At 46.4% G+C, this 27,067-nt stretch overlaps 1 protein-coding gene across 1 annotated transcript in view; it reads right to left on the bottom strand.

Moving 5' to 3' along the window:
• Window positions 1-27,067, bottom strand: part of myo7aa (myosin VIIAa) — a 118,608-nt gene that overhangs the window by 29,867 nt on the left and 61,674 nt on the right. The window contains exons 24-35 of the mRNA XM_067985673.1: window positions 26,165-26,341; window positions 24,402-24,485; window positions 23,596-23,723; window positions 22,656-22,782; window positions 21,299-21,418; window positions 18,230-18,403; window positions 17,798-18,025; window positions 14,461-14,631; window positions 8,565-8,682; window positions 6,692-6,818; window positions 3,797-3,966; window positions 2,519-2,709 (exon numbers count right to left, since the gene is read on the bottom strand). Coding sequence (XP_067841774.1) covers window positions 2,519-2,709; window positions 3,797-3,966; window positions 6,692-6,818; window positions 8,565-8,682; window positions 14,461-14,631; window positions 17,798-18,025; window positions 18,230-18,403; window positions 21,299-21,418; window positions 22,656-22,782; window positions 23,596-23,723; window positions 24,402-24,485; window positions 26,165-26,341 — 1,815 coding nt within the window. The remainder of the gene's footprint in view (window positions 1-2,518; window positions 2,710-3,796; window positions 3,967-6,691; window positions 6,819-8,564; window positions 8,683-14,460; window positions 14,632-17,797; window positions 18,026-18,229; window positions 18,404-21,298; window positions 21,419-22,655; window positions 22,783-23,595; window positions 23,724-24,401; window positions 24,486-26,164; window positions 26,342-27,067) is intronic.

Genomic DNA, 27,067 nt, shown 5'->3' with positions numbered 1-27,067 from the left:
CTGGATATTACTGTACTCCTACAGCCATCACCCGATGGCAAAGTTTTCACAACCAAAGCCTATGGAGATTCCCAATACAGCTCCTTCGCGATGGTAGTGGTCGGATACATTAACTCCACCTAACACTCCAAGCATCAACTCACACCTTGTAGGGCATGGTAGCGTAGTGTTTATGTTTCTGAACCAGTAATCCGGAGGCCTAGACACATGATCCAGTATGAATGAGAGTTCAAATCCCTCCATGAATTCAGTTAAATAAAAGTCGGGAAATAAAAGCTGGTATCAGTAAAAGTGACCATGAATCTGTCGGATTGTTGTAAAAACCCAACTGGTTCACTAATATCCTTCAGGGAAGGAAGCCTGCCATCCTTACCCAGTCTGGGCCTATGTGTGAGTCCAGTACCAAACCAACATGGTTGACTCTTAACTGCTCTCTGAAGTGGTCTAGCAAGCCTCCGCGTTGTATCAACGACACCCACATCCCGAGATGGAATTTTTTTTTTTTTTTTTTTAAAGTTTTTCTTCGGCTAATAACATTGCTAGATACATCCAAATGTTTTGGATAAAAATCAATCTCTTTAAAACATTTTGATTTATATTCTGGGCGAGATCCCCTCCCAGGTAGCTCAGGGACTAAGCATTAAACCAGACAACTTTGTACCCAGTTTAGCTCATCTTAGCCAGGGCAGCGATGAAAAAGATAAAGAACTTGCATTTCTATAGCGCCTTTCATGACCACAGGACATTCCAAAGCACTTTACAGCCAATGAAGTATTTTTGAAGTGTAGTCACTGTTGTACACTACAATTTGACTCAACATTCCCCAAGCAAGGGTAGTGGGGATCCAAGGGAAGAAGAATCTAAGCTAGGTTTTCCTATTCCCAAGTGTCATCCAGTGACCTTGTCGGAAAATGCAAATATGAAGACATAAGCGTCAGCTGTTGCAACTCACCATCTAAGCTCATCTGTTGAGGAAATCCAGTTGAGTGAAGTACTGGGAAGAAAGATAGAAAGAAAAAACAAAACTTGCATTTATAGAGCGTCTCATCACATCCACAGGACGTCCCAAAGTGCTTTACAACCAGTGGATTACCTTTGAAGTAAAGTCACTTATTTGAGTGAACGCGGCAGCTAATTGTGCGCACAGCAAGATCCCACAAACAGCAAGTGAATGAATGACCAACTCGTCAATTCTGGGCAATCACAGCCAAGTCCTGTCCTGTTCTCACCCGATGTCCACATACGTGCTTTTACTAGCAGGTGTTGCTGGACAGCAGTGGGAGTGGGAATCTTAGCCGATTTTTCTCTCCCTTGCCTGGAGGGGGTGAAGCCAGTGGTAGCCCCCCCAACTACTGCCCTCAGGACAGAGGGGAGATTGGATCTGGGATCTTGCAGCTCTGTACCACATCACATGGTGTATATCTATTCAGTGAGCTCTTTCTGGGGCATGTGGCTCAACATCACACCTTGCGACAGATTTACCCACTAATGAGCCAAGTTTATATATATTTACGTATGAAAATGAACTGTAGAAATCCATGTGTTATCTCATCTCATTCAGGCTCCAGTCAGAGGCTATGGGATCAAGCCCCATTCCAGAACTTTAAAAAAAAAAATCATTCATGGGATGTGGCTGTCGCTGGCGAGGCCGGCATTTATTGCCCATCCCTAATTGCCCTCGAGAAGGTGGTGGTGAGCCGCCTTCTTGAACCGCTGCAGTCCGTGTGGTGAAGGTTCTCCCACAGTGCTGTTAGGAAGGGAGTTCCAGGATTTTGACCCAGCGACAATGAAGGAACGGCGATATATTTCCAAGTCGGGATGGTGTGTGACTTGGAGGGGAACGTGCAGGTGGTGTTGTTCCCATGCGCCTGCTGCTCTTGTCCTTCTAGGTGATAGAGGTCGCGGGTTTGGGAGGTGCTGTCGAAGAAGCCTTGGCGAGTTGCTGCAGTGCATCCTGTGGATGGTACACACTGCAGCCACTGTGCGCCGGTGGTGAAGGGAGTGAATGTTTAGAGTGCCAATCAAGCGGGCTGCTTTATCTTGGATGGTATCGAGCTTCTTGAGTGTTGTTGGAGCTGCACTCATCCAAGCAAGTGGAGAGTATTCCATCACACTCCTGACTTGTGCCTTGCATCTAAGCTAGGCTGACACTTCAGGCCACTACTCATGGAACACTGCATTGTGGATAAGTATTATCGTTCAGACGTTACACCAAGGCGGTCTGTATCCCGTAGCACTATTTGAAGAGTAGGAAGTTCTCCTGGTGTCCTGACCAACACTCCTCCCTCAACCACCACCACCAAAAATAGATCAACTGTCATTCAACTATTTGTAGGACCTTCCTGTGTGCAAATTGGTCACCAAGTTTGCCTAGATAACATCGACTGTACTTCAAACGCAATTCATTCAACGTGAAGCACTCATATGTCCCGAGGACCTGATAAGGTGCTATATAAATGCAAGTCCATCCTTTCTTCTGTGTCAAAAGCTAACAAACTAATACCGCAAAACAATTTACCACAATCTCAGCTGCTGGCTTGGTGACCGTAGGCAAGACGTAGACACAGTCAGTTGGGAAGTCACCCTTTTGCTTGGTCCTTTCATTCATTCCGTGACCCCAGCCGCAGTTCATCAACTGCTCCCCGGTGTCATGGTCCATAATTATCAGGTCCCCCTTCATGAAGCTGAGGAACGTCAAGTCGTCGCCAACTGCACAAAGAACAGACATGGCACACCCGTCAGCATTGCAACTGCCCCGAACGGAGATTGGAGGCTTCACCTCAGGTGTGGTACCGCAACTGGGAAATGGTACCCAACAGGAAGACCTTAAGCACCAATGTTATCAACCTCAGCCACCTTCTATTATTAGGAAAGCTGTTGAGGCTGGGGGCCAATTGAAAATTTCAAAAGTTGTGATCCATAGAATTTTGTTGGGCAAGGGTATTAAGGGATTATGGAACCGAGGCAGGTAAATAGAGTTCAGATACAGATCAGCCATGATCTAATTGTAAGGAATCTTACCAAACCAGGTTATAGTCCAACAGTTTTATTTGAAAATCACAAGCTTTCGAAGGCTTTCTCCTTCGTCACTCACCTGACAAAGGAGGAAGCCTCCGAAAGCTTGTGATTTTCAAATAAAACTGTTGGACTATAACCTGGCGTTGTAAGATTCCTTACATTTGTCCACCCCAGTCAGTCAATCACCGGCATCTCCACATCATGATCTAATTGAATGGAGGAACAGGCTAGAGGGGCTGAATGGCCTACTTCTGTTCCTAAGCACCTATGTTCCTAAAGCATTTCCCCTTGGAGGTGAAGATAAGGGACAGTGCAACATGCCAGAGGGCTCCACAAGCCACCATCACACCTTTGGTGACCAGTTTCATGCAGTCATTGGATGAGGCCGGTTAGGTTAATTGCCCTCTGAGCCAGATAGTCATGGTGGAAAGTGAGGCGGGGTGTATGGATTATTATATTCCCCCTACATTTACTTTTCTTCTGATCTTCCCCACCTCAGAGGCGTAGTAACGTCCCTTCTGTAGAAGCAGAAGGGGAGTGCAATTAAATAAAGGCATGCCAAGAATAAAAGGCAGAATTTTCACAAAGGCTGGGGAAGGAGGGGACGAGAGATAGTTCCTCAGTGCCAAATGACGCAGACAAAATGTAAAGTCCACACATTCATAAACAATCTCCTGATTCAGGTAAGTTGGAGAGCCCACCCAAGCAGCTTACAATACCCAATGAACCCCTGGATTACTGACTACAAAAAGCACAACAGTTAAGAGTCCTCACTCACCAGGGTTAGGGTTATCTTGCAGAGCTACAACAAACTTTGACCTCTTCCTCAGCCCCTCTAGAAAGGTCACCACAAGGTCACGAATATCCTCTGCATTGTTGGAGGTGAAGGTGTATTCGTCGCCTTTGATGGTCGCCAGCGTGAAGCTCTGTCCTTGCATTTTGGCTCCCCTGGAATCCAAACCAGGAGACTTTTCAGCAGTAGCTCTACTTTGATCCCTGATTCTTTCCCTCCCTCCAATAGGGCAGGACTGCGAACTTGCTCCAAATCCTTCTTCAAAGATGCTTTTTTCCCCCCCCCTTTTCTCCCGAATGTGTTGTCTTAATTGGGGAGGGGTTAACACTTCCACAGGTATCCGGCACCTTCCAGTGCCTCACCTAAATAACCATTATTGATACAACCTCGGCTAAACACCAACCAGAAAGGGAACCACGGGGAAGACCAATTCTGTTCTCAATCAGTGCCCACAAACGCACTTGCAGCGAGGTAGTGATTAAGTTGACTTTTCCCTTCCCTAGTCCAGGGGTACTTGCAGAAACCCTCCCTCTGCCTTATCCGAGATCCTAAAGCTTGTCTTAGTGACGTTGCCAAACAGCAGCCAAAAATTAAAAGGTAGGATTGTGTTGTAGGCCATTCGCGTGCTTTTATCTGGAATTAGTTTGGTTTCCCTCACTGCAAATCACTTCAGGGCTCAAATCGTGGTGCTCTTCGTTGCGACAGCGAGGGTTTTTAAGGCAGGCGTTTGGAATGGGCAGGAATACACAGTATTCTTTGAAAATTAGTGAAAGTCCAGTCTAAATTTAGAGATGAAGCCATAGCTGTACACTCGAGCTTTTGCAATCTATCTCACTTGCACCAAGTCACGTTCACCCATCACCCCCTGTCCTCGCTGACCTACATTGGCTCCCAGACCGGCAACGCCTCGATTTTAAAATTCTCACCCTTGATTTCAACTCCCTCCATGGCCTTGGCCCGGCCCCCCCCCCCACCAACTTGCAGTAACCTTCTCCAGCCCTACAACCCTCCGAGATCTCTGCATTCCTCCAATTCTGGCCTCTTACGCATCCCCGATATCCTTCGCTCCACTACTGGCGGCCATGTCTTCAGCTGCCTAAGCCTCATGGTCCGGAGTTCTCGCCCTAAAACTCTCCTCCTTTAAGGCGCTCCTTAAAACCTCTCTCTTTGAACAAGCTTTTGGTCACCAGTCCTAATATCTCACGTGGCTCGGTGACAAAATTTTGTTTGATAATGCTCCTGTGAAGCACCTTGGGACATTTTATTACTTTAAAGGCACACTATAAATGCAAGTTGTTGCATCTTAATAAGCTATGAAAATCTTCCATTGATCAGCCACGATCTAATTGAATGGCAGGGCAGGCTCAAGGGGCTGAACGGCCTGCTCCTCTTCAGACGTTCCCCCCTTTTTCTCCCCCATGCAGGCCTTGCTAGGCCACGAACTTCCTGCAGTCAACAGGGCAGCCAGCCAACCTGCCAGAGCATCTGCCAACGTGACCTCTTGCTCCAGATGTTGGGAGCTGTGCGAGAAGCAGGAAGCAGACACTCCCCGGTTGCCACTGCTGGTGGAGCGATGGCAGACCTCAGCGTAGCCGAGATTTGGAACTCACTGGGTGGAAGAAACCATGGCAACAATCACTCGGTGGCACTGGAGCTTCACCTCAGCTGAAGCTTTTAAACAGTAGCTGTGGCCATCACTAACTTTGAAGCGCGAGAACAATTGAGATGTTCCATCATTTAGGATACAGTCGATAAATGATTAATGATACAATTTGCTGATCTTTTGCCCCGTATAGGAACTGCATCTTTCTTGTAGTTGGCCGGAAAATCAAAGCAGATTTTGAAAGGAATTAATAGGATAGATAGAAACTTTTTCCGCTGGTGGGGGAGTCCAGGACAAGGGGACATAACCTTAAAATCAGAGTCAGGCCATTCAGGAGAGAAAAGTTAGGAAACACTTCTTCACACGAAAGGGTGGTAGAAGTGTGGAACACCCTCCCACAAAAAGCAGTTGATGCTAGCTCGATTAATAATTTTAAATCAAAGATTGACAGATTTTTTGGTAGCCAAGGGTATTAAGGGATATGGAGTCATTGGATTTGAGGTACAGATCAGCCATGATCTCATTGAATGGCAGAACAGGCTCGAAGGGCTGAATGGCCTACTCCTGTTTCCCATTTGTTTCTTTTTTATTTGGTGCACTTCAGGGGTGAGGGATGTTAATGCTGGGAAATTAAACTTCTTTTATTCCAGGCACCCAAGGACAGTATCAATTACCCCCATGTCAGGTAAAGCTCCCTCTAAACTCTGCCCTAAAATGAGACAGCTCAGCTCCAACCTCAGAAGAAGTCTCCTCATTTCCCAAACCAACCATCTTGTGGCCTGTCCAAGTGAGATAAGTCAGTGTGTCCCCCGTTAGGGACACTAGTGCGCTGTAGGCCCAAACCTACTAGGAACTGGATCGAGACTTGCCCCAAATTTAAGGGGAAAGCTCGATAAAAACCATGAGGGGGAAAGGGAATAGAAAATTATGCTGACAGGGCGAGATGAAATAGGGTGGGAGGAGGTCCATGTGGAGCATAAACACCAGCATAGACCTGTTGGGCCAAGTGGCCTGTGTCTGTGCTGTAGATTTTATGTTTTAAAAAAAACCTTATTTCACGTAAAACCCTTACTGCCAACAAAGAGGTGATAGTCCCATCAATCTGTACTCGATACGAACTCCGATACCAGAGGTGAAGAGCCAATGTCTAATCTACTGTTCCATCCAGTCCCAGCCGCCCAGAAGTTGTAATTTCTAAATCTTAAAGTTACGTTGCATCGTACTTAAAACTCTAATTTCTTGGCCGACCTCCTCTTAGATTCCTGCCCAGCACTTACCTGCTGCTAGTGACCGCAGTAATTTCCGGGAAGGAAAGTTCCAGAAGGACTTGCTCCTGTTCATCAACAAAGTAAACACCAGTCCAGTTTACAGCTACAATCACATCGTTCTTTGGTAGGCTTGGGCCTAAATTAACAAAGGGAAAGTAAAAAATCAGTAAATTAAACAGCATCAGCAGCCCAACTAATGGGTCCATGCCCCAGGGCTGCCTCAACATATATATATGTGCCCTCCCCACCTGCTTCTCCCCCACCCCCACCTCCTCCCAACCTGGATAGAGTTGGGAACAGTCCTTGGTTAAGCAACTTGGGAACATCTCACATCAGAATGTTCTACTGCTCACGATCAGGGCTAGGTAGGGGCAACCAAAAGGTCACATCATGATTTATCTCGAAGCGTGTTCAGGCCAAAATGAAAACCATTCATAAAATTTCCGTATAGGAATTGTCTTTTACTTGTAGTTGGTCTGAAAATCAAAAGTAGATTTCAGAAAACGACAGGCACAAAATGCAAGAAATTACCTACCGCAGATGCTGGAAATCTGAAACAAAAAAAAACCACACAGAAAATGCTGGGAACAACTCAAGTCAGTCAACAACAGTGGAGGGAACACAAAAAAAGGCAACTTTTCAGGTATAGACCCGTCCTCAAAACTGAAAAATATTATGGGATATCACCACAAAAAATAAATATGTTCAGGTCATAAAAGCCTGGAGTGTGTGTCGTGGACCTTTGGACAGCTCGTGCGGTGTGTGCTGACCCTCTGCACGCCTTGAAATAAAGTGAGCTGGACCAGTTCTTAAGCCGGGGCAGAGATTGCATCTTACATAAAAGTAAGCGATTTACCAGTTAACAAAGCATGGTCAATGCGCTTTCCTGGACTTGTTTCGATTGCCTGAAAATCAGAGAGGAATCTTGTAGAATATTCCCCCCTTTTTGGCCTTGGGTTTTTTTCTTTAAGGTTTTTTTTTTGCCTCTCCCAGGAAATTACATGGTTGCTGGAGGGGAGGGTGAATTTAGGAAGTGTCTAGTTACGATGCATCAGGCATCATTGTGTGTGGGGGGCAGGCTTGATGGAGCAGCTGGTCTTTTTCTGCCCACTGTTTTCGCACGTGCGTCGTCACAGGGTCCTAGAGTCTCACAGCCTTCTTCATACGAAGGACGACAGTTCTGGAACAATTCGTACTTCAAATACTTCTCTTTAGTTTACACAACACTTTGCAGTGCCTTCAATTTAGCAACACCAAGGCATCTTTCAGCCCTTTACTTTTCTAGACCTTGCCCTTTTATCTGATCAACTATTGTATTCAGGTGAGGTTTCTTGAAGGGCCACACCCTTACTCAGGGATCAGGACCCTCATCAGCCTATGGCTGACATACCGGCCCTCAATCACCCTGCTGCAATGTTCACATTTGCTCACATCCACAGGTTAAAGCCACAAGCTTTAAAAGATAAATACACAATCCATATTTCAAGGGTACGGTAGCGTAGTGGTTATGTTACTGGTCTAGCAATCCGGAGACCTGGACTAATAATCCTGAGTCGTGAGTTCAAATCCCACCACTGCACCTGGGGAATTTAAATTCAATTACATAAATAAAAACATCTATCAGTAATGGTGGCCATGAAACTACCGGATTGGCGTAAAAACCCAATCTGGTTCACTAACGCCCTTTAGGGAAGGAAACCTGCCGTCCTTACCCGGCCTGGCCTATATGTGACTCCAGACCCACATCCAATGTGGTTGATTCTTAATCGCCCTCTGAAACGGCCTAGCAAACGGCAGCTCACCACCACCACCACCACCTTCTGATGGGCAACAAATGCCGGCCGCGCCAACGACGCCCACATCCAATTAAAAAAAAACAAACCTGAAAATTTAAAGGCCTCATAAAATCGAGAAAAGAGCAAAGGCCACTTGAAGCGAGCAAAATCCACAACCTCCTCCTTCACCTTCTGAGGGTCAATCCTCTTCTGGGTGTAGACGCCCTAAGATTAAAAAAAGGTGGAATTTAATGGATTGTACACGCAATGCAAGGCAGCTTTATTGCACGACAGATTATAGCGGTGTGTTGAATTCATAATTGCATCGATGACTCTTTAATGGGCTTTCTGGAGAACGGCCGAGTGGGGGCAAGCGATTTCTCAAAAGGAAGTTAAAAGTGAGATTAAGAGAACACAAAGTGTTGCCAATTGTACTTTAACTTTTCTCTTTCCGCCCAGTAAGGGTGGCCTTGGCTATCAGCTGATAGAGGCAAGTGTGAGCCAAACAGACACAGAGTCAGAAGATTGTGGGTTAAAGTCTCACTCCAGTACTTCAACACATAATCCGGGCTGACAGATCAATGCAGTACTGAGGAAACGCCGCACTATCAGAGGTGCCATCTTTTGGATGAGACATTAAACCGAGGCCCAGTCTACCTGTTTAGTTTGAAGTCAATAAAAATGATGCCAAAATAAAAAGGGGCAGTGGCATGGATACTAAATTGGCTAAGTAATAGGAAGCAGAGAGTAGTGGCGAATGGCTGTTTTTCAGTCCGGAGGGAGGTATACGATGGTGTTTTCCCAGGGATCGGTGCTGGGACCACTGCTTTTCTTGATATTTATTAATGACTTGGACTTGGGTGTACAGGGCACAATTCCAAAATTTGTAGATGACCACAAATCTTGGAAGTGTAGTAAACAGTGAGGAGGACAATGATAGACTTCAAGAGGATATAGACAGTTTGGTGGAATGGGTGGACACGTGGCAGATGGAATTTAAAGTTGAAGCGTGAGGTGATACATTTTGGTAGGAAGAACGAGAAGCAACATAAACAAAATGGTACAATTCTAAAGGGTTGCAGGAACAGAGACACCTGGGGGGTATATGTACACGAGTCATTGAAGGTGGTAGGACAGGTTGAGAATGAGATTATAAGTAGAGGCATAGAGTACAAAAGCAAAAATGTTATGAGGAACCTTCATAAAACCCTGGTTTGGCCACAATTGGAGCAGTGTGTCCAATTCTGGGCACCGCACTTTAGGAAGGATGTGAAGGTCTTGTAGAGGATACAGAAAAGATTTACTAGGATGTTTCCAGGACGAGGGACTTCAGTTACATGCTTAGACTGGAAAAGCTGGGCTTGTTCTCTTTAGAGCAGAGAAGGTTAAGAGGAGATTTGATAGAGGTGTTCAAAATCACAAAGGGTCTAGACAGAGTAGATAAAGAAAAATTGTTCCCACTGGCGGAAGGGTCGCGAGGTTTAAGGTGATTGGCAGAAGAACCAAAAGGCGACATGAGGAAAAACTTTTTTACGCAGCGAGCGGTTAGGATCTGGAATGCACTGCCCGAGGGGGTGGTGGAAGTAGGGTCAATTGTGGCTTTCAAAAAGGAATTAGATAGGTAACTGAAGGAGAAAAATTTACAGGACTACAGGGAAAGAGTGAGGGAGTGGGACTAGCTGGATTGCTCTTAGAGCTGGTGCAGGCTCGATGGGCCGAATGGCCTCTTCCTGTGCCATAACCATTCTATGATTCCAAAAGATTCTACGGCACTATTTGAAGAGCAGCTGGAGTACTCCCGATGTCCTGGCCAACATTTATTCCTCAACCAAAACCATCAAAACAGATGAACTGGTCATTTACCTCATTGTTGTTTGTGGGAGCTTGCTGTGCACTAATTGGCTGCTGCATTTGCCTACAAAACAGTGACAACATTACAAAAAGAAAAAGTAATTTTTTTAAATTATTCGTTCATGGGATGTGGGCGTCTGGCAAGGCCAGCATTTATTGCCCATCCCTAATCGCCCTTGAATTCAGTGGCTGTGAAGCACTTTGGGATGTCCTGAGGTCATGACAGATGTTCTATAAATGCAAGTACTTCATATATTAAAAAAGACATCCTAGGCTTAACCCATTCTGAAACCAGCCGAGTACAAGGCAAGAATTCTGCGTGGCACATTAAAGACAGTCACAGAAACATAGAAAATAGGAGCAGGAGCAGGCCATTCGGCCCTTCGAGCCTGCTCCACCATTCAAGGAGATCACGGCTGCTCCTCTATCTCAATACCATATTCCCGCTCTCTCCCCATACCCCTTGATGCCTTTTGTCCAGATGTCTCGCTGATGTTTCCTTCTACGAAGGAGCAATTGGCCTCCGATCAGCTCTCTACTGATAACACGGTTAAATTATGGTCTTCCGACCCATAGCAGCTCAACATTCTAAGTTCTGAACTCTCCCATCTTAACCTCCGAATGTACTTGGAGCCTCCCTACGGTTTTTTTGCCTTCAACCTCCCTTACCAGATTATCCAAGTTCTTCCCAATATCCAATACAAAATGCATCGTCCACCAATTTAAATTCAAGTTAGTTGGTCAAACTTTCTTGACTTAAAGAAGGACTTGCATTTATATAGTGCCTTTCATGGCCTCAGGACATTCCAAAGCACTTTGCAGCCAATTAAAAGTACATTTATTTTTTTAAAAAGTGTAGTCACTGTTGTAATGTAGGAAACGAGGCAGCCAATGTGTGCACAGCAAGATCCCACCAACAATGAGATAACGACCAGATAATCTGTTTTGGTGATGTTGGTTGAGGGATAAATATTGGCCAGGATACCAGGGGGAGCTCCCCTACTCTTCTTTGAAATAATGCTGTGGGATCTTTTACCCGAGCGGGCAGACGGGGCCTTGGTCTCGTCCGAAAGACGGCACCTCCAACCTCCTATCTGTCTCACTGCGATCTTCATTTCCAGTTGTCTCTATTTCTCTTCCACTCTGATCTTTGTTTCTAGTCCCTCTATTTCTCTCTATTTCCAGGGTGGGTAAAGGCAAACCCCAAAGAAGCATTAAATCTGGGAATACAAGAATCAATCAGCTGCACTTCCCACTTCCGATTGGTATCCCATTGGAAAAATCCGCACAAGTGTCGACATCGGATGAGAACAACGTTTGGCAGATTGGGAGTGGGCGGGGCAGTGGGATTAGTTTCAAATGGCTCCAGTGTAAAGTCAGCCTGCTGACACTTGTTGTCCAGGCTCAGATTATGAAGAACGGTGAATTGGATGAGGTGCCAGAGGGTAGTTAGCCTAATGCGAATCAGTGTTTTCAGGAGAGGGGGAAGAGCAAAAGGGCAAAACAGATAAATTCTCATTTCAATTTATTTCTAGTGCTGCAGTCTGAACGAGTTAAAGCGACAGTTAATCTCCGTGGGAATTTTTTTTGATGTCTCTCAGAGCTCCCCGGGTGGTTTGTGTCTCTCTATCGGTGGTGTTGTTTCACTCTACTTCCCCACTCAGCTCCTTTTGTCAAGTTAAGGCATCCTCATGAGAAGCAATTAATATGTTGTAAAAAGACGTCAAGGCAGATTTCTGCAGCTGGATACAGGGAGCGCGCTGGCGAGCAGCAGGCAATTAATTATAAAATCAGATATGGGCAAATGGCCAACTGAAGGGATGGGCTCTCCAGGAATTTCTGACTTTGCTGGAAAATGATCAGTAAATTACAGTGCTTGCAAATTGATGCCAAACAATTTAATCACTGTCTGAGGATCGTATAATGTGTAATATTCATTGAAAAAATATTGTTCTCAGGATGTGGGTGACACTGGCAAGTCTGACATTGGTTATCCATCCCTTGTTGCCCTCGAGAAGGTGGTGGTAGGCCTCCTTCTTGAGCTGTTGCAGTCCTTGTTGTGATGGTGCTCCCACAATGATGTTAAGGTGGGAATTCCAGGAAAATAACCCAGCGACGATGAAGGAAAACTGATCTATCTCCAAGTCATGACCTCAGGACATCCCAAAGTGCTTTATAGCCGATGAAGCAATTTTGAAGTGTAGTCACTGTTGTAATGTAGGAAACATGGCAGCCAATTTGTGCACAGTAACATCCCAGAAACAGCAATGAGATAATGACTAGGTAATCTGTTGTAGTGATATTGTTTGTGGGATAAATACTGTCCAGGACACTGGGGAGAACTCCCCTGCTCTTCTTCGAATACTACCGTGGGATCTATTACGTTCACCTGAGGGGGCAGATGGGGCCTCGGTTTAACATCTCATCCGTAAGATGGCACCTCAGACACTGCAACACACCCTCAGGACTGAACCGGGAGTGTCCACCTAGATTTTGGGCTCCAGTCCCTGGATTGGGACCTGACCTTCCAAGATTGAACTCATGACCTTCTGACTCACAGAGGTGAAAGTCCTACCACTGGTACACCAGACTTAATTTGAATATTCTGGGTTGGTATTTAATATTTTACGAAATGTGGGGGTTGCCAGTCACAGGCAAGAATCCACACCTCAGCCACACTTAAATATGCTCTGCATTCAGACTTTGAAATAAATGGCAGAACCAAGCGGCACAGGAGGAGGCTAAAACCACAGTGGCCTCTGGTCAGCCCGCACCCAGGTCCAGCATTGGTCACTCAGACACAACGGAAACCCTATATTCGATGGAAAGTGGGGGGGAAATAAGAGGGGCCCTCAGTAATACACAAGAGGGGCCGGTAAAGAATAGGGAAACCAGGAACGCAAGGGCACGCTAGACAGTGACTGACGACAGGGGAGGGGGTGTACAGGCCCAAACTAGTGAAAAGAAAATTTAGGACCGAATTTAGCAGGTCCTTGCACACACAGAAGTGATCAATCCATGGAATCTAGGCAAGATAGTGGAAGGAAAAATTCCAGAATCATTTGAGAAAAAAACAACTGGATGCCACAATTTGGCTATAGCTTCCTTCTAGATGGGGTGAGTCGAACGGCCTTCTTCGCACGTATCTATCTTGTGACGTGAATGCAACTCAAATCAGCACTCTTCCCCAAGCAGGGATTTTAAAATCCGACCGCGGTGCAGTACTCCATTTGGTCAATGGAGGGCACCGGTATGCTTTGCAACAAATAACTGGGGCTGTTCTGAGATTCTCAATCTTGTCGGGGTGACTGATTTAAAAAGGGGGGGGGGGTGAAAGAGAAGGGGAGAAAATCTACACGAGACCATGACCCAAACCATCCAATTGATTTGAAAGGAATTTCAATTGTATGGGCGTCAAGTCTTGTGCAGTACAAGGATGGCAGTTCAGATCATGACTTCAATTTGACATCAAATTAATCCTTTGGTTTTATATCAATCTCTCAACAACCTGCATTTATATAGCGCCTTTAACGTAGTAAAAACGTCCCAAGTTGCTTCACAGCAGCGCTAACAAACAAAATTGGACACCGAGCTACATAAGGAGATATTAGGACAGGTGACCAAAAGCTTGGTCAAAGAGGTGGGTTTTAAGGAGCGTCTCAAAAGGAGAGAGAGAGAGAGAGAGAGAGAGAGAGAGAGAGAGAGAGAGAGAGAGAGAAATTCCAGAGTTTAGGGCCTAGACTGCTAAAGGCACAGCCGCCGAAGGTGGAGCGATGAAAATCGGGCACACGCCAGAGGCCGGAATTGGAGGAGCGCGGAGATCTCGGAGGGTCGTAGGACAGGAGGTGGTTACGGAGATAGGGAGGGGCGAGGCCACGGAGGGATTTTAAAACAAAGGAAGAAAATTTTAAAATCGATGCCTTGCCGGACCAGAAGCCAATGTCAGTCAGCGAACCCAGGGGTGATGGGTGAACGGGACTAGGTGCGAGTTAGGATACGGGCAGCGTTTTGGATGAGCTCAAGTTTACAGGAGGGTGGAAGGTGGGAGGCCGGCCAGGAGAGCATTGGAATAGTCAATGAGCACAGCCTCTTTGTACAGGGTCCCCAGCAGTGCCTGGTCACGCAGCCTCTGTTGATCCCGTGTGCAAGTACCTTTTTGTGGGCTGCGATAATGTACTGAGCCCACTTCTCCACCGTTTTGGACGAGCTGACCTCCCGGTCGGGAATGTAAGACGGGATTAAGCTCATCAGTCGCTCCTGGATGATCTCGGATCCGTAATCCACGTAGTACTGCTGGGAGGCCAGTTCAGCCAGGTCTTCTTCCTAGTGGGGGGGAAAAAAAAAAAGGTTAGAGGAAGAGTAAGAGGTGGTTAGTAGGAGGAACTTAATCTAGACAAGCGTCCAACAAAAGCAAAATAGCAAATCGGACAAGACTAATGTTTGAAAAACATTTTTTTTTAAAAAAATGAATTCTTGGGATATGGGCATTGCTGGTGAGGCTGGCATTTTTTGCCCATCCCTAATTGGCCTCGTGGGCCTTTTTCTTGAACCACTGCAGTCCATGTGGTGAAGATGCTCGCAGTGTTAGGCAGGGAGTTCCAAGATTTTGACCCAGCGACGATGAAGGAACTGCCGACATATGTCCAAGTCGGGATGTTGTGCTGGGAGGGGAACGTGCAGGTGGTGTTGTTCCCATGCGCCTGCTACCCTTGTCCTTCTAGGTGGTGGAGGTCGCAGGTTTGGGAGGTATTTGCCCTCGTAAAAGAAAATGCTGGAAATACACTACAGCGTCAGAGAGAAAGGATCGGTTAATGTTTCAGGTGGAACTTTGCATCAGAACTGGTTCTGACTAATCGGCTCTGTATTTTGCCCCCCTCTCCAACCCAGATTTGCAGTCTTATCCTTTTTTTAAAAAAAAAGTTAGGTACTCCCAGGGTGTTGGGGAGGGGAGAAGGGAGACAATTATGTTTGGAACTTGCATATTGTTAACTGAACACTAGTTGGTCCCGATGGGAGCAAGCACATTGTAGCAGTGACTTGTTTCGTTATTCTTTGACGGAATATTCCAAACTGTCTGAAAATAAAAGTAGTCAGTTATTACCACCAATTTGAATGTTCATTCAGACACCAACAGGAGGAGATGTCCATCACGCCTGTTGGCAGATGGGTCGAGGGTAACACTTGCACAAAGCTTGGCAAAAGACAACCAAATTTACCTTCTTGGGGACGGTGAACCTATTTAACTTGGTGTTTGAGAAAGGGACTGCATTCCTGGTTAAAATTATAAATCTGATCGACATTTGTTTAGTGGATAAATTTTAGCCTAAAAAAGTGAGGTCTGGTGTTGACTCGGTCAAAAGTCAAAATGTAGGCCCTCCCCTAATTGTTGCGCCCATTTGCTTCAGTTGGGCAAGCCCGTCTTAACTGCCCTCTGAAGTAACCTGGCATGAAGGACCTAAAAGGAGGAGCAACAAAATAACTTGGTAGAAAACAGGAAGGAGAAAAAAAAAAAATATATAACTTAAGATACTGGTGGCACAATGAGAGTCCCGGCACGAGGTTCTCTCACGCCCACACAGGAGATTGAAAACCAAGTATCAAATCGTTCCTCACCAAAGACAGAACAGCTTCCCCAAAGCTCCGTCAATGTAAAATCCCGGGATTAAGGACTATTGGGGCAAATGTTACCTATCATCCCCACTCCCACCTCATGGGGAGAATGTTTGGCATTGAGGGCAGCCCATGTGACGCCCCCTCCATTAAAATGTTCAGTTCTGGTCTCCGTGTTACAAAAAAGGATTATAGAGGCACTGGAGAAAGTGCAAAAAAAAAATATTTACAAAGATGATACTGAAACTGAGAGGATATAGCTATCAGGAATGATTGTGCAGGCTGGGGCTCTTTTCTCAAGAAAGGAGAAGACTGAGGGGTGACCCGATAGAGGTCTTTAAAATTATGACGGGGTTTGATAGGGCAGAGGTAGAGATGATGTTTTCACTTATAGGGGAGTCTAAAACTAGGGGCCATAAATATAAGATAGTCATTGATAAATCCAATAGGGAATTCAGGAGAACCTTCTTTACCCAGAGAGTGGTGAGAATGTGGAATTCGCTACCACATGGCATGGCTGAGGTGAATAGCATGGATGCATTTAGGGGGAAGCTAGATAAACACATGAGGGAGAAAGGAATAGATGGACATGTCGATAGGGTGAGATGAAGAGGGGTGGGAGCAGGCCTGTGTGGAGCATAAACACCAGAATAGACCAGTTGGGCCGAATGGCCTGTTCCTGCTGTAAAATTCTATGTAATGGGTGGAAGAAACAGACAGGCCATGAAGAGGAAACGGTAATCTTCATCCCAGATATTCTGATCAGCTCTCTTGGTACCTGAATCTGGGGGTTGGGGAAAAAAAAAAGATAATTCATAAAAAAAATTTTTTTTTAAATTTGTTCATGGGATGTGGGCGTCGCTGGCGAGGCCAGCATTTATTGCCCATCCCTAATTGCCCTCGAGAAGGTGGTGGTGAGAAGCCTTCTTGGTCCGCTGCAGTCCGTGTGGTGAGAAACAGAGTTAACGTTTGCCCCATGAAGTATGGGGAATTCATAAAGGAAAGAGTCAAGCTGCATGAACGCACCCTCTACCCAGTTGTATTCTCTTTTATTCATTCTCGGAACGTAGACGTCTCTGGCAAGGCGGCATTTATTGCCAGTCCCTAGTTACCAGAACTAAATGAGTTGCTAGGTTACTTCAGAGGGCAGTTAAGACGGGCTTGCCCAACTGAAGCAAATGGGCGCAACAATTAGGGGAGGGTCTACGATTTGACTTTTGACTCCTGTAAGGTGACGTCAAGTTCTCAGCTATTCGAGCCAACACCAGACCTCATTTTTGGGCTAAAATTTATCCACTAAACAAATGCTGTTGATCAAATTTATAATTTTAAAATCAGAAATACAGTCCACCCCCACCAAGTTCAATAGATTCATTGACACTTTACAACCTTCCAGACTCACTGATTTCAGTAACTTCAGATCAGAACCACTGCTCCCATTTTTTCCCCCAGACAGCAGGTGCTGGTAATGGCTCTGCTAGACCCATCTGTTTGCTTTTTTTCACCCCCCCCACTTGTCCCATTTCCTCCCCCTTTGTCTTGCCCCAACATCCCTTTAGTCATTTAATCACTCCTGCCCTCCACACTATCACAGACCTTCCCCTCCCCTCCTTCTCCCCCACCACCCTCCCCTTTCTCTGGCTCTGTACTTGCTTAAAAACTTGTTAAATCTTTAGTTCTTCCAGTTCTGACGAAAGGTCATCGCCCTGAAACGTTGACTCTGTTTCTCTCTCCACAGATGCTGCCTGACCTGCTGAGCGTTTCGAGCACTTGGTTTTTATTTCAATAGGTTCATCGAAGATTACAGCACAGGAACGGGCCAATTCAGCCCATCAAGTCTGTATGGAGGAGTGCTAGTCATTGGGGAGGTAGGTCTCACCTTGTCGCACCTGTACTCTCCAAACTTGACGCCCCTCACGGTCTGCTGGTAAATTAGGTTTGTTGCCACCATGTCCTCGCTGGGGTCGTGCCAGGGCGTGAAGATCTCCTTGCGGAAGAAGAGGCGCCAGGGCGCGTTCCGCTCCTGCGCCCCCTGTTCCTTGGCGTACTGCTCACACTGGGAGACCGCGTCCATCACATAATCGTTCCCACTGCCAAGGGAGGAGACCTACAGAGAGGGGAGTTGGCGGATTAATCGAAGTACGATGCTTAGGTGAACCTCGAAACATCCTAATCAAAATACCCAAATGTCAAATCCTAATCAAAATACCCAAATGTCAAATGCAGCAGTGGTTATGTTAATTTAACTAATTTTTTTTTAAAAAAGAACTTGCCATTTACACTCTCTATGTTCCATTTTGTTCACAAGTACCTTGTCAAACAAAGCGATATACAGTGAAAATCCAAAGCGATCCTTCAGGCCTATCTTGTCAGCCAGCGAGTTGCACAGCTCCTTGGCTGTTGTCGCAGAGTCAGTCAGGAGGGTTTTCGTTGTCCCATCCATGAAGGTGACGGGCAGCATGATCGGCTTCTTTGACTTTGTGGCCTGTTATGGGGGAGAATTCAAGGGGTTGAGGAAGAAAAGGCTCATCCAAAATGAGACAAAACTGGAAAAGTCAAGCTGATCGAAGTTGGAGCAAACCTTCAACGTGTTTGGTGCTATTCACATGACAGAGATCAAATTTTATTCTGGAGTTTTTTCTTCCCTCTAACCCGAAGGATAAATAGACCTTCTCTCTTGCCCCAACCACCGAGGCCCCATAGATCGCGATCTCTCTAAGGTTAGGTCCTTTGTTCTATATTGTAGCTGACCAGCATCATTACCAGTTCAGGTAACTCAGAAGATGGAATTTCATGTTGACTCAATAATTTTAGTCAACTAATTGAAGACTCTAATTACAAGAACATACTTAAAAAATAGGAGGAGGCGGCTTTACGGCCCCTCGAGCCTGCTCCGCCATTCCATAAGATCATGGCTGATCTTCGACCTCAACTCCACTTTCCCGCCCGATCCCCATATCCCTCGATTCCCAAAACCTATCGATCTCAGTCTTGACCTCTCCAGTTCTGCCATGCAAGTTCGATTTCATTTTCTTTCTACCTTAAACCCTTCCACACCCTATTATCAAGAATCCATGCAATCCCCTTTTGAATGGGTCAACCAAGTCAGTATCCTGATGACAATCTATTCCATAAGTTGGAGAAGTGTGATGGAGGGAACGTGGGGGAGAACATTCAAGATTTACCTCCTTTGTTCATAATGTCCTTGTTTTCCCTCCAAGATAACAATCCTGAATCTGTACCTCACCCCAATGAAGGAACAAGCCCACACAATGCAACGCACTTTCAACGAGGGCAGATGTGAGTTATTTTTCTCGTGTCTGGGACCTTGCTTTTAGACCATAAGAGATAGGAGCAGGAGTAGGCCATTTGGCCCTTCGAGCTTGCTCCGCCATTCAATGAGATCATGGCTGATCTGATTTTTACCTCAACTACACTTTCCTGCCCTTTCCCCATATCCTTTGACTCCCTTGCTGATCAAAAATGTGTCTAACTCAGCCTTGAATGTATTCAATGACTCAGCCTCCACAGCTTTTTGGGGTAAAGAATTCCAAAGATTCATGACCCTCTGGGAGATGAAATTCCTCCTCATTTCCGTCTTAAATGGGCGACCCCTTATTCTGAGACTATGCCCCCTAGTTTTAGATTCCCCCATGAGGGGTAACGTCCTCTCAGCATCTACCCTATCGAGTCCCCTCAGAATCTTGTATGTTTCAATAAGATCTCCTCTCATTCTTCTAAACTCCAATGAGTATAGACCCAACCTGTTCAATCTTTCCTCATAAAACAGCGCTTCCATACCCGGAATCAACCTAGTGAACCTTCTCTGAACCGCCTCCAATATAAGTATGTCCTTCCTTAAATAAGGGCACCAGAACTGTACGCAGTACTCCAGGTGTGGTCTCACCAGCACCCTGTACAGTTGTAGCCTGACTTCCCTGCTTTTACAGTCCATCCCCCTAGAAATAAAGGCCAATATTCCGTTTGCCTTCCGGATTACCTGCTGCACCTGTATGTTGACTTTTTGTGTTTCACGTAAGAAACTTTTTGTGTTTCTCCCTCCTCCCATTACAATTCTGTTCTAATAGCTATCCCTCAGGTCACGTGCAATTGCCCCGCCAGGGGGCAGACATTCTATGGCGCAGGCCTCAGCTATGCTGCTTTTGAGCCAATTGTCAAGGTGGCCAAATCAGATTTTTTTCTTCTCATCGGACGTACAATTTATTCCTCTCCCCCAACCCCGGGCAAAACAGGGGCCAAAAACTCTTGGCTGGGGAATTCACAGGCAGGAGCCTGTCTCACATGGGCCATAATGAAGTGGGGTAAAACACACTGCACCCACTGTGGTGACTGTGTCAAGGAATTTCAATAAAGTCCACGATCCCAATATATTCTATGGCAAACTTTCAACTTGCCAATCCAAACAGATTCATGGACACAGTGGATGTCCTGCCCGGTCAGTGTAATACACACTGGGAAAGCCTCAAAGGTCAAGCTCTTGCTGTAATCAGATCACCACAGTCATTGGGGTAGAAATTGGGCCTCGTTGCTCCTGCTTTACGAGCGTAAAACAGGCACCAGGACCAATTTCAGGGACCAACTTCCTGCGTCCCAGGGAAGCCTGAAAATAGCCCGATGGGCCATTTTCCAGGCGTCCAGGGTGGCCACCTAAGTAGGCGTTAGGCCCTTTGCATACACTGATTAAGGGGCTTAACGTCTGCTTTAGGACCCCCTCAGGGAAATTGGCTCAGGTTATCCAGGCATGGATGCGGCCGAGCCAGTGGCTGCCACCAAAAGGGTAAGTACATTTTCTTTTTTCAATGAACGTGGAGCCAGTTCGAGCAGGAGTATTGCTCCCGACTCCACAGCACTCCTGACTGCTGCTGTTGGCCACAATCATCTTCCCCCTCCTCCCCGTCCTCTTCCCCACACAACCCCACACTACTTCCCCTCTCCCACTGTCCTCTTTTTTTCCCCCCCCTACAAGTTGACTACAAGAGCAACTTGCATTTATATAGCACCTTTCATGACCTCAGGACGTCCCCAAGTGCTTTACAGCCAATGAAGTACTTTTGAAGTGTAATATAGGAAACACGGCAGCCAATTTGTGCACAGCAAGATGCCACAAACAGCAATGAGATAAATGACCAGATAATCTGCTTTTTAGTGATGCTGGACGAGGGATAAATATTGGCCAGGACATGGGGAGAACTCCCCTGCTCTTCTTCGAAATAGCGTCACGGGATCTTACGTCCACCTGAGAGGGCAGTCGGAGGGCCTCAGTTTAACCTCTCGGACTTTCTTGGAATATTAACCCCGCACCCCCCTCGATATCCATGAAATATTTCAAGTCACTAGATTCAGATTCCTCGGAAAATACCTGCAGTTCCAGCCAGCTTGGCGGCTGCGTCCGTGTCCCGTTAGCAAACGTCCTCCTCATCCTCTCCTCACAGTAAGGTGCGTAGCCAGGAGGGCCTCCATTGATAAAGTTCCTCAAATACTGTGGGAAGAGCAATACTACGGTCAGCCAACCATTCATAGGAATAGGAGCGGGCCATTCAGCCACCTCGAGCCTCCTCTGCCGTTCAGATTCATCGGACGAAGGGGATAATCTCCGAAAGCTTGTGATTTTAAAATAAAACTGTTGGACTATAACCTGGTGTTGTAAGATTCCTTACATTTGTCCACCCCAGTCCATCACCGGCATCTCCACATCATGGCCCTTCAGTTAGATCACGGTTGATCTGTATCCTAACTCCATTTACTCGCCTTGGCTCTGTAACCCTTAATACCCTTGCCCAAAAAATCTATTGATCTCAGTTTTGAGATTTTCAATTGACCCCCAGCCTAAACAGCTTTTCGGGGGAAAATTTCCACTTCCCTTTGTAAGAAGTGTTTCCTGACATCACCCCTGAACGGCCTAGCTCTAATTTTAAGGTTACGACCCCCCCCCCCCCCCCCCACCTTGTTCCGGACTCCCCCTCCACCAGAAGAAATAGATTCTCTCTATCGACCCCTTTTTAAAGAAGGTAGCTTCAGGAGTGGGACAAAAGGAGCCCCGGACATGTTCCCAGCTCAGAAGGCGGCCAAGTCCTCAGACCTCAACTCAGCCTTCAGCTGTCAGGAGGCAGAGGCTGATGCTCCCCCTCTCAGATAGCCGACTACAGTGAAAACCACAGGCACAATTCACATCATGACTATGGTGCAGTGCGCTGTTTGCCGACATGTTGTACCAAACTGTCTCCAAATACATCAATATTATCCATTCGTGACATCTTAGCAAAAAAAAATCCTATTCATAGAAAATGCTTAAAATATAATCAAATCCATCGAATTTCATTAAGGAAAGATTTGCATTTATATAGTGCCTCTCATGCTCTCAGGATGTCCCAAAGCACTTCACAGCCATTTCTGAAGTGTAGTCACTGTTGTAACGTAGGAAACGTGGCAGCCAATTTGCGCACAGCAAGATCCCACAAACAGCAATGTAATAAATGACCAGATAACCTGTTTTTTTTTAATATATAAAAGAAGTGGTGTTGGTTGAGGGATAAATATTGGCCCAGGACACTGAGAAGAACTCCCCCTGCTCCTCTTCGAAACAGGTGGCCGCAGGAACTTTTACGTCTACCCGAGGGGCCAGGCGGGGCCTCGGTTCCACGTCTCATCCATCCTAGGATGGATTGGACTATATTTTAAGCATTTAAAGTTTAACACAAAAAGTTCTGGAAACTTGCCTTAACAAACTTTTCAGAAGGAGCAAAGCAGCCAACACACAGAGACATGAGGATCCAGCCTCTGGCATGGCTGCTTTTGGAGGGATTCTGGGTAAGCTGCTTGCAGATCTGGCAGTAAATCTCATCCCTGTCACGTGACAAAAAGCAACCAATCAATAGGTGGTATTTTCCAATAGCCATTCATTTAGCCTCATCTAATTAGCCCTTGGTACCATCATCCAACAACTCAACTTACCGTATTACATACCTAGCACTTCAGGTAAAAAGACAGACTTAAATTTATATAGCGCCTTTTACGACCTCAGGACATCCCCAAGCGCTTTACAGCTAATGAAGTACTTTTGAAGTGCAGTCACTGTTATAATGTAGGAAATGCAGCAGCCAATTTGCACACAGCAAGATCCCGCAAACAGCAATGTGATAATGACCAGATCATCTGCTTTCAGTGATGTTGGTTGAGGGATAAATATTGGCCCCAGGACACCGGGTGAGGACTCCCCTGCTCTTCTTCGAATAGTGGCCGTCCACCCAAGAGGGCGGACGGGACCTCGGTTTAACATCTCATCCAAAAGACAGCACTTCCGACAGTGCAGCACTCCCTCAGTACTGCGCTGGGAGTGTCAGCCTGGATTTTTGTGCAGAGGCCTTGAGCGAGACTTGAACCCACGACCTTCTGACTCAGTGGCAAGAGTGCTACCCACTGTAGCCCCTTGTATCAGGGGTGGGGGAGCAGGGTAGCATTCTGAAGATAGATCAGATCGGCCCCAGCTATTCTGTAATCCAAATCAATGAATTACTGAAAGTGGACAGACTGGTGGCTGGGGCTTAAAAGAAAATGGCTGATTTTCCTCCATGCTATTCAACAGCCCAGTTTCCTGGTGAGGGAGGTCAACGAGGGAAAAAAGGAATGACGAGGTAAAAGTGTGGGAGAGATCAGTACCTGACCTCCGGCCGTAGGATGCCATTCCCAATGATGAAGTGAAGTTTCTCCAGGTTGGACGTTGGCCTGTCCTCCAACATACTGTTTCCCTGGAGGCTGTACTCCCCGTCATTCAATCTCTTTGCCACCTAGCAGGAGCCAAATGAGAAGCCAAAAATGTAAACTGAGCAGCAACGACGCTATAGAAAGAACAACTTGCATTTATATAGCGCCTTTAACATCATAAAACATCCCAAGGCGCTTCACAGGAGCGTTCAGAGACAAATTTTGACACCGAGCCACATAAGGAGATATTAGGACAGGTAACCGAAAGCTTGAGCAAAGTGGTAGGTTTTAACGAGCATCTTAAAAAGGAGGGGAGTGAGATAGAGAGGCGGAGAGATTTAACAAGGGAAATCCAGAGCTTAAGATCTAGGCAGCTGAAGGCACGGCCGCCAATGGTGGGGTGAAGGAAACCGGGAATGCAAAAGAGGCCAGAATTTGAGGAGCGCAGAGATAGCGGAGGGTTGTAGGGCTGGAGGAGGTTACAGAGATAGGGAGGGGGCGAGGCCATGGAGCTGAACACGGAGCCAATGTAGGTCAGCAAGCACAGGGGTGATGGGTGAACAGGACTTAGTGCGAGTTAGGAGAAGAGGCTGATCATTACTAGGGTTCAGTCAAATGGAGGACATTAGACATCATTAAACTGAGACGTGAGAGTGTTATCTGGATCTCAAAATTTAATTTGAAGTTGCCCATTTCCATGAACCGTTAAAGGCGATCAGTTGAGTGTGTACGTGGGGCAGGGAAAGTGTCCTCAAAATTACCTCTTCAGTAAGCTTGGATTTCTTCTTCAGAGTCAGAGAAACCAGCTTGTGTCGCACGCTGTACTTCTTGTCCGTGTGTGCGCTCTGCAACACAACAAAGTTAAACCTTAGTGAGGTACAGGCACCCCATCCACCACCCTAAACATTCACTCCCTTCACCACCACGCACCATGGCTGCAGTGTGCATCATCTACAGGATGCACTGCAGCAACTCGCCAAGGCTTCTCCGACAGCACCTCCCAAACCCGCGACCTCCACCACCTAGAAGGACAAGAGCAGCAGGCACATGGGAACACCACCACCTGCACGTTCCCCTCCAAGTCACACACCATCCCGACTTGGAAATATATCGCCGTTCCTTCATCGTCGCTGGGGCAAAATCCTGGAACTCCCTTCCTAACAGCACTGTGGGAGAACCGTCACCACACGGACTGCAGCGGTTCAAAGGCGGCTCACCACCACCTTCTCAAGGGAAACCAGGGATAGGCAATAAATGCCGGCCTAGCCAGCGACGCCCACATCCCATGAACGAATAAAAAAAGGCTACTGTGTGTGGCAGCGCTCAAACAGCATCATAGGATATGGAAGTGTGCCTCTGATTTCTCAAAACAACTCCACTGATCTTCACCAGACTGTTTGGGTAAAGAAGTTCACTGGTAACACCTCCGAGAGAGTGGTGAGAACGTAGAACTCGCTACCACAAGGAGTAGTTGAGGCGAATAGCATAGATGCATTTAAGGAGAAGCTGGATAAACACACAGGGGTGAAAGGAATAAAAAGGATATGTTGATAGGGTGAGACGAAGTAGGGAGGGAGGAGGCTCATGTGGAGTATCAACACTGGCATAAACCAGTTGGGCTGTATGGCCTGTTTGTGCTGTAAATTTTATGCAATTCTATTTTAGAGGAGAAGGGATTCCCTAACAAAAAAGGAAGGATTTGGTGGAGGTGGGATGGGTTGTTGAAGAGGAAAATAAGAAAGGGGAAGAGAAACCCCAATAGAAAACTGGGCAGATAGCTCAGCTAGAGGTCCCAACCTCAATCCTCCGTTCTATGTTGTGTTAGTTGATTCCCAGTACGGGTGCTACAATCGGCCACCCCTGGGCTGCAGTTGAAGGAGAACAGAAAAACCCAGGGAGTTCCACTGCTGTCCAATCACTCCTGCATTTTCCAGCAGGTGAACATTGGGGGGGAGGACAGGGATACATCCACCCATGGGTGAATAGACCGTAGACACTCAGTGTTCACGTGTAAGATGACCACTTGGGCAAGATACTGGAGCACAGGCACCGCTCATAAACTGATACTCCAGCATCTTCAGGAGGGAAGGGAAGAAACAGGGCAAATAAATTTACCTGGGTTGGTCTTACACACAAGCAAGGTTTGGGAGTTAAAGGGAAGTTAGGTAAAGCAGGAGCGAGAAAGGAGTAGAAGAATATGCTGATAGGGTTAGATGAAGGAGGGAGAGAGGAAGTTCACGGGGAGCATAAAACGCTAGCATAGACCAGTCGGGCCAAATGGCCATTTCTGTGCTCCTGACTCGGTGCAACCGAATGGCAGAGTTTCCTGGGTGTACGATGGTTCTAAAGGAGGGAAAAATAAAAAGAGGTAAAAACTCCCTCGTTCTCCAGCGACTGAAAACTGCCACATCCTCATCTCCCGCCTACCTCTTATTTATCCTAACAGTATCGTCACCGACCAGAGTAGAGTCTTCCCGAGAGCACAGGCTTCCCTTCAACCAACAGTTTGATCTGCCAGACTTACCTCTCCTTCTCCCTGCAGAGCCTGCAGCTCCCGTTTATAAGTCTTCTTCCCGAGGGTTTCGTAGATTTTGGTCATGACCGGAATCTTCTCGCTGCCGTCGCTCATGGCCGTGTGGTACTTGGGCTCCGGCAAATCCCCCATGAATCGTAATATTGTTATCCAGACCGCAAGAGCTGCCTGCAAGCAAGGCAAGTAGCAGGAGGTTAGAAGAAATAAAGATAGAACTTTCATTTATATAGCACCTTTCACACCCTCAGGACCACCCAAAGTGCTTTATAGCCAATGAAGCACTTTTGAAGTGTAGTCACTGTTGTAATGTAGGAAACGCGGCAGCCAATTTGCACACAGCAAGATCCCACAAACAGCAATGTGATAATGACCAGAAAATCTGTTTTAGTGATGTTGGTTGAGGGATAAATATTGGCCCAAGACACCGGAGGGGAACTCCCCTGCTCATCTTCGCAATAGTGCCATGGGATCTTTTACGTCCACCTGAGGGGGCAGATGGGGCCTCTGTTTAATGTCTTACCTGAAAGACGGCACCTCTGACAGTGCAGCACTCCCTCAGTACTGCACTGGTGTGTCGGCCTAGATTTCGAGCTCAAGTCTCTGGAGCAGGACTTGAACCCACAACCTTCTGACTCAGAGGTGAGAGCGCTACCCAATGAGCCACGGCTAATACCAGGTTAGTACGTGGAATAATCTTTCCACAGGGCTTTAATGAGATATTGTGACTTAGTGGCTTAAACTTTTACACATATGCAATTAAAAGATCTCTATCATTTCCTGTAAAACCTTCAGATAGAATCCAAGACTGTGGAGCATTTTACTGCTTCCCAAAATTTAGGGAAATCAATAGTACGCAACGTTCCCAGAAGTCAAGGGATTTGTCAGATCCTACAA

Source organism: Heptranchias perlo, chromosome 6 (assembly GCF_035084215.1).
Source record: "Heptranchias perlo isolate sHepPer1 chromosome 6, sHepPer1.hap1, whole genome shotgun sequence".
Taxonomy (NCBI): Eukaryota; Metazoa; Chordata; class Chondrichthyes; order Hexanchiformes; family Hexanchidae; genus Heptranchias; species Heptranchias perlo.
This window is presented reverse-complemented; position numbering and strand designations above follow the sequence as displayed.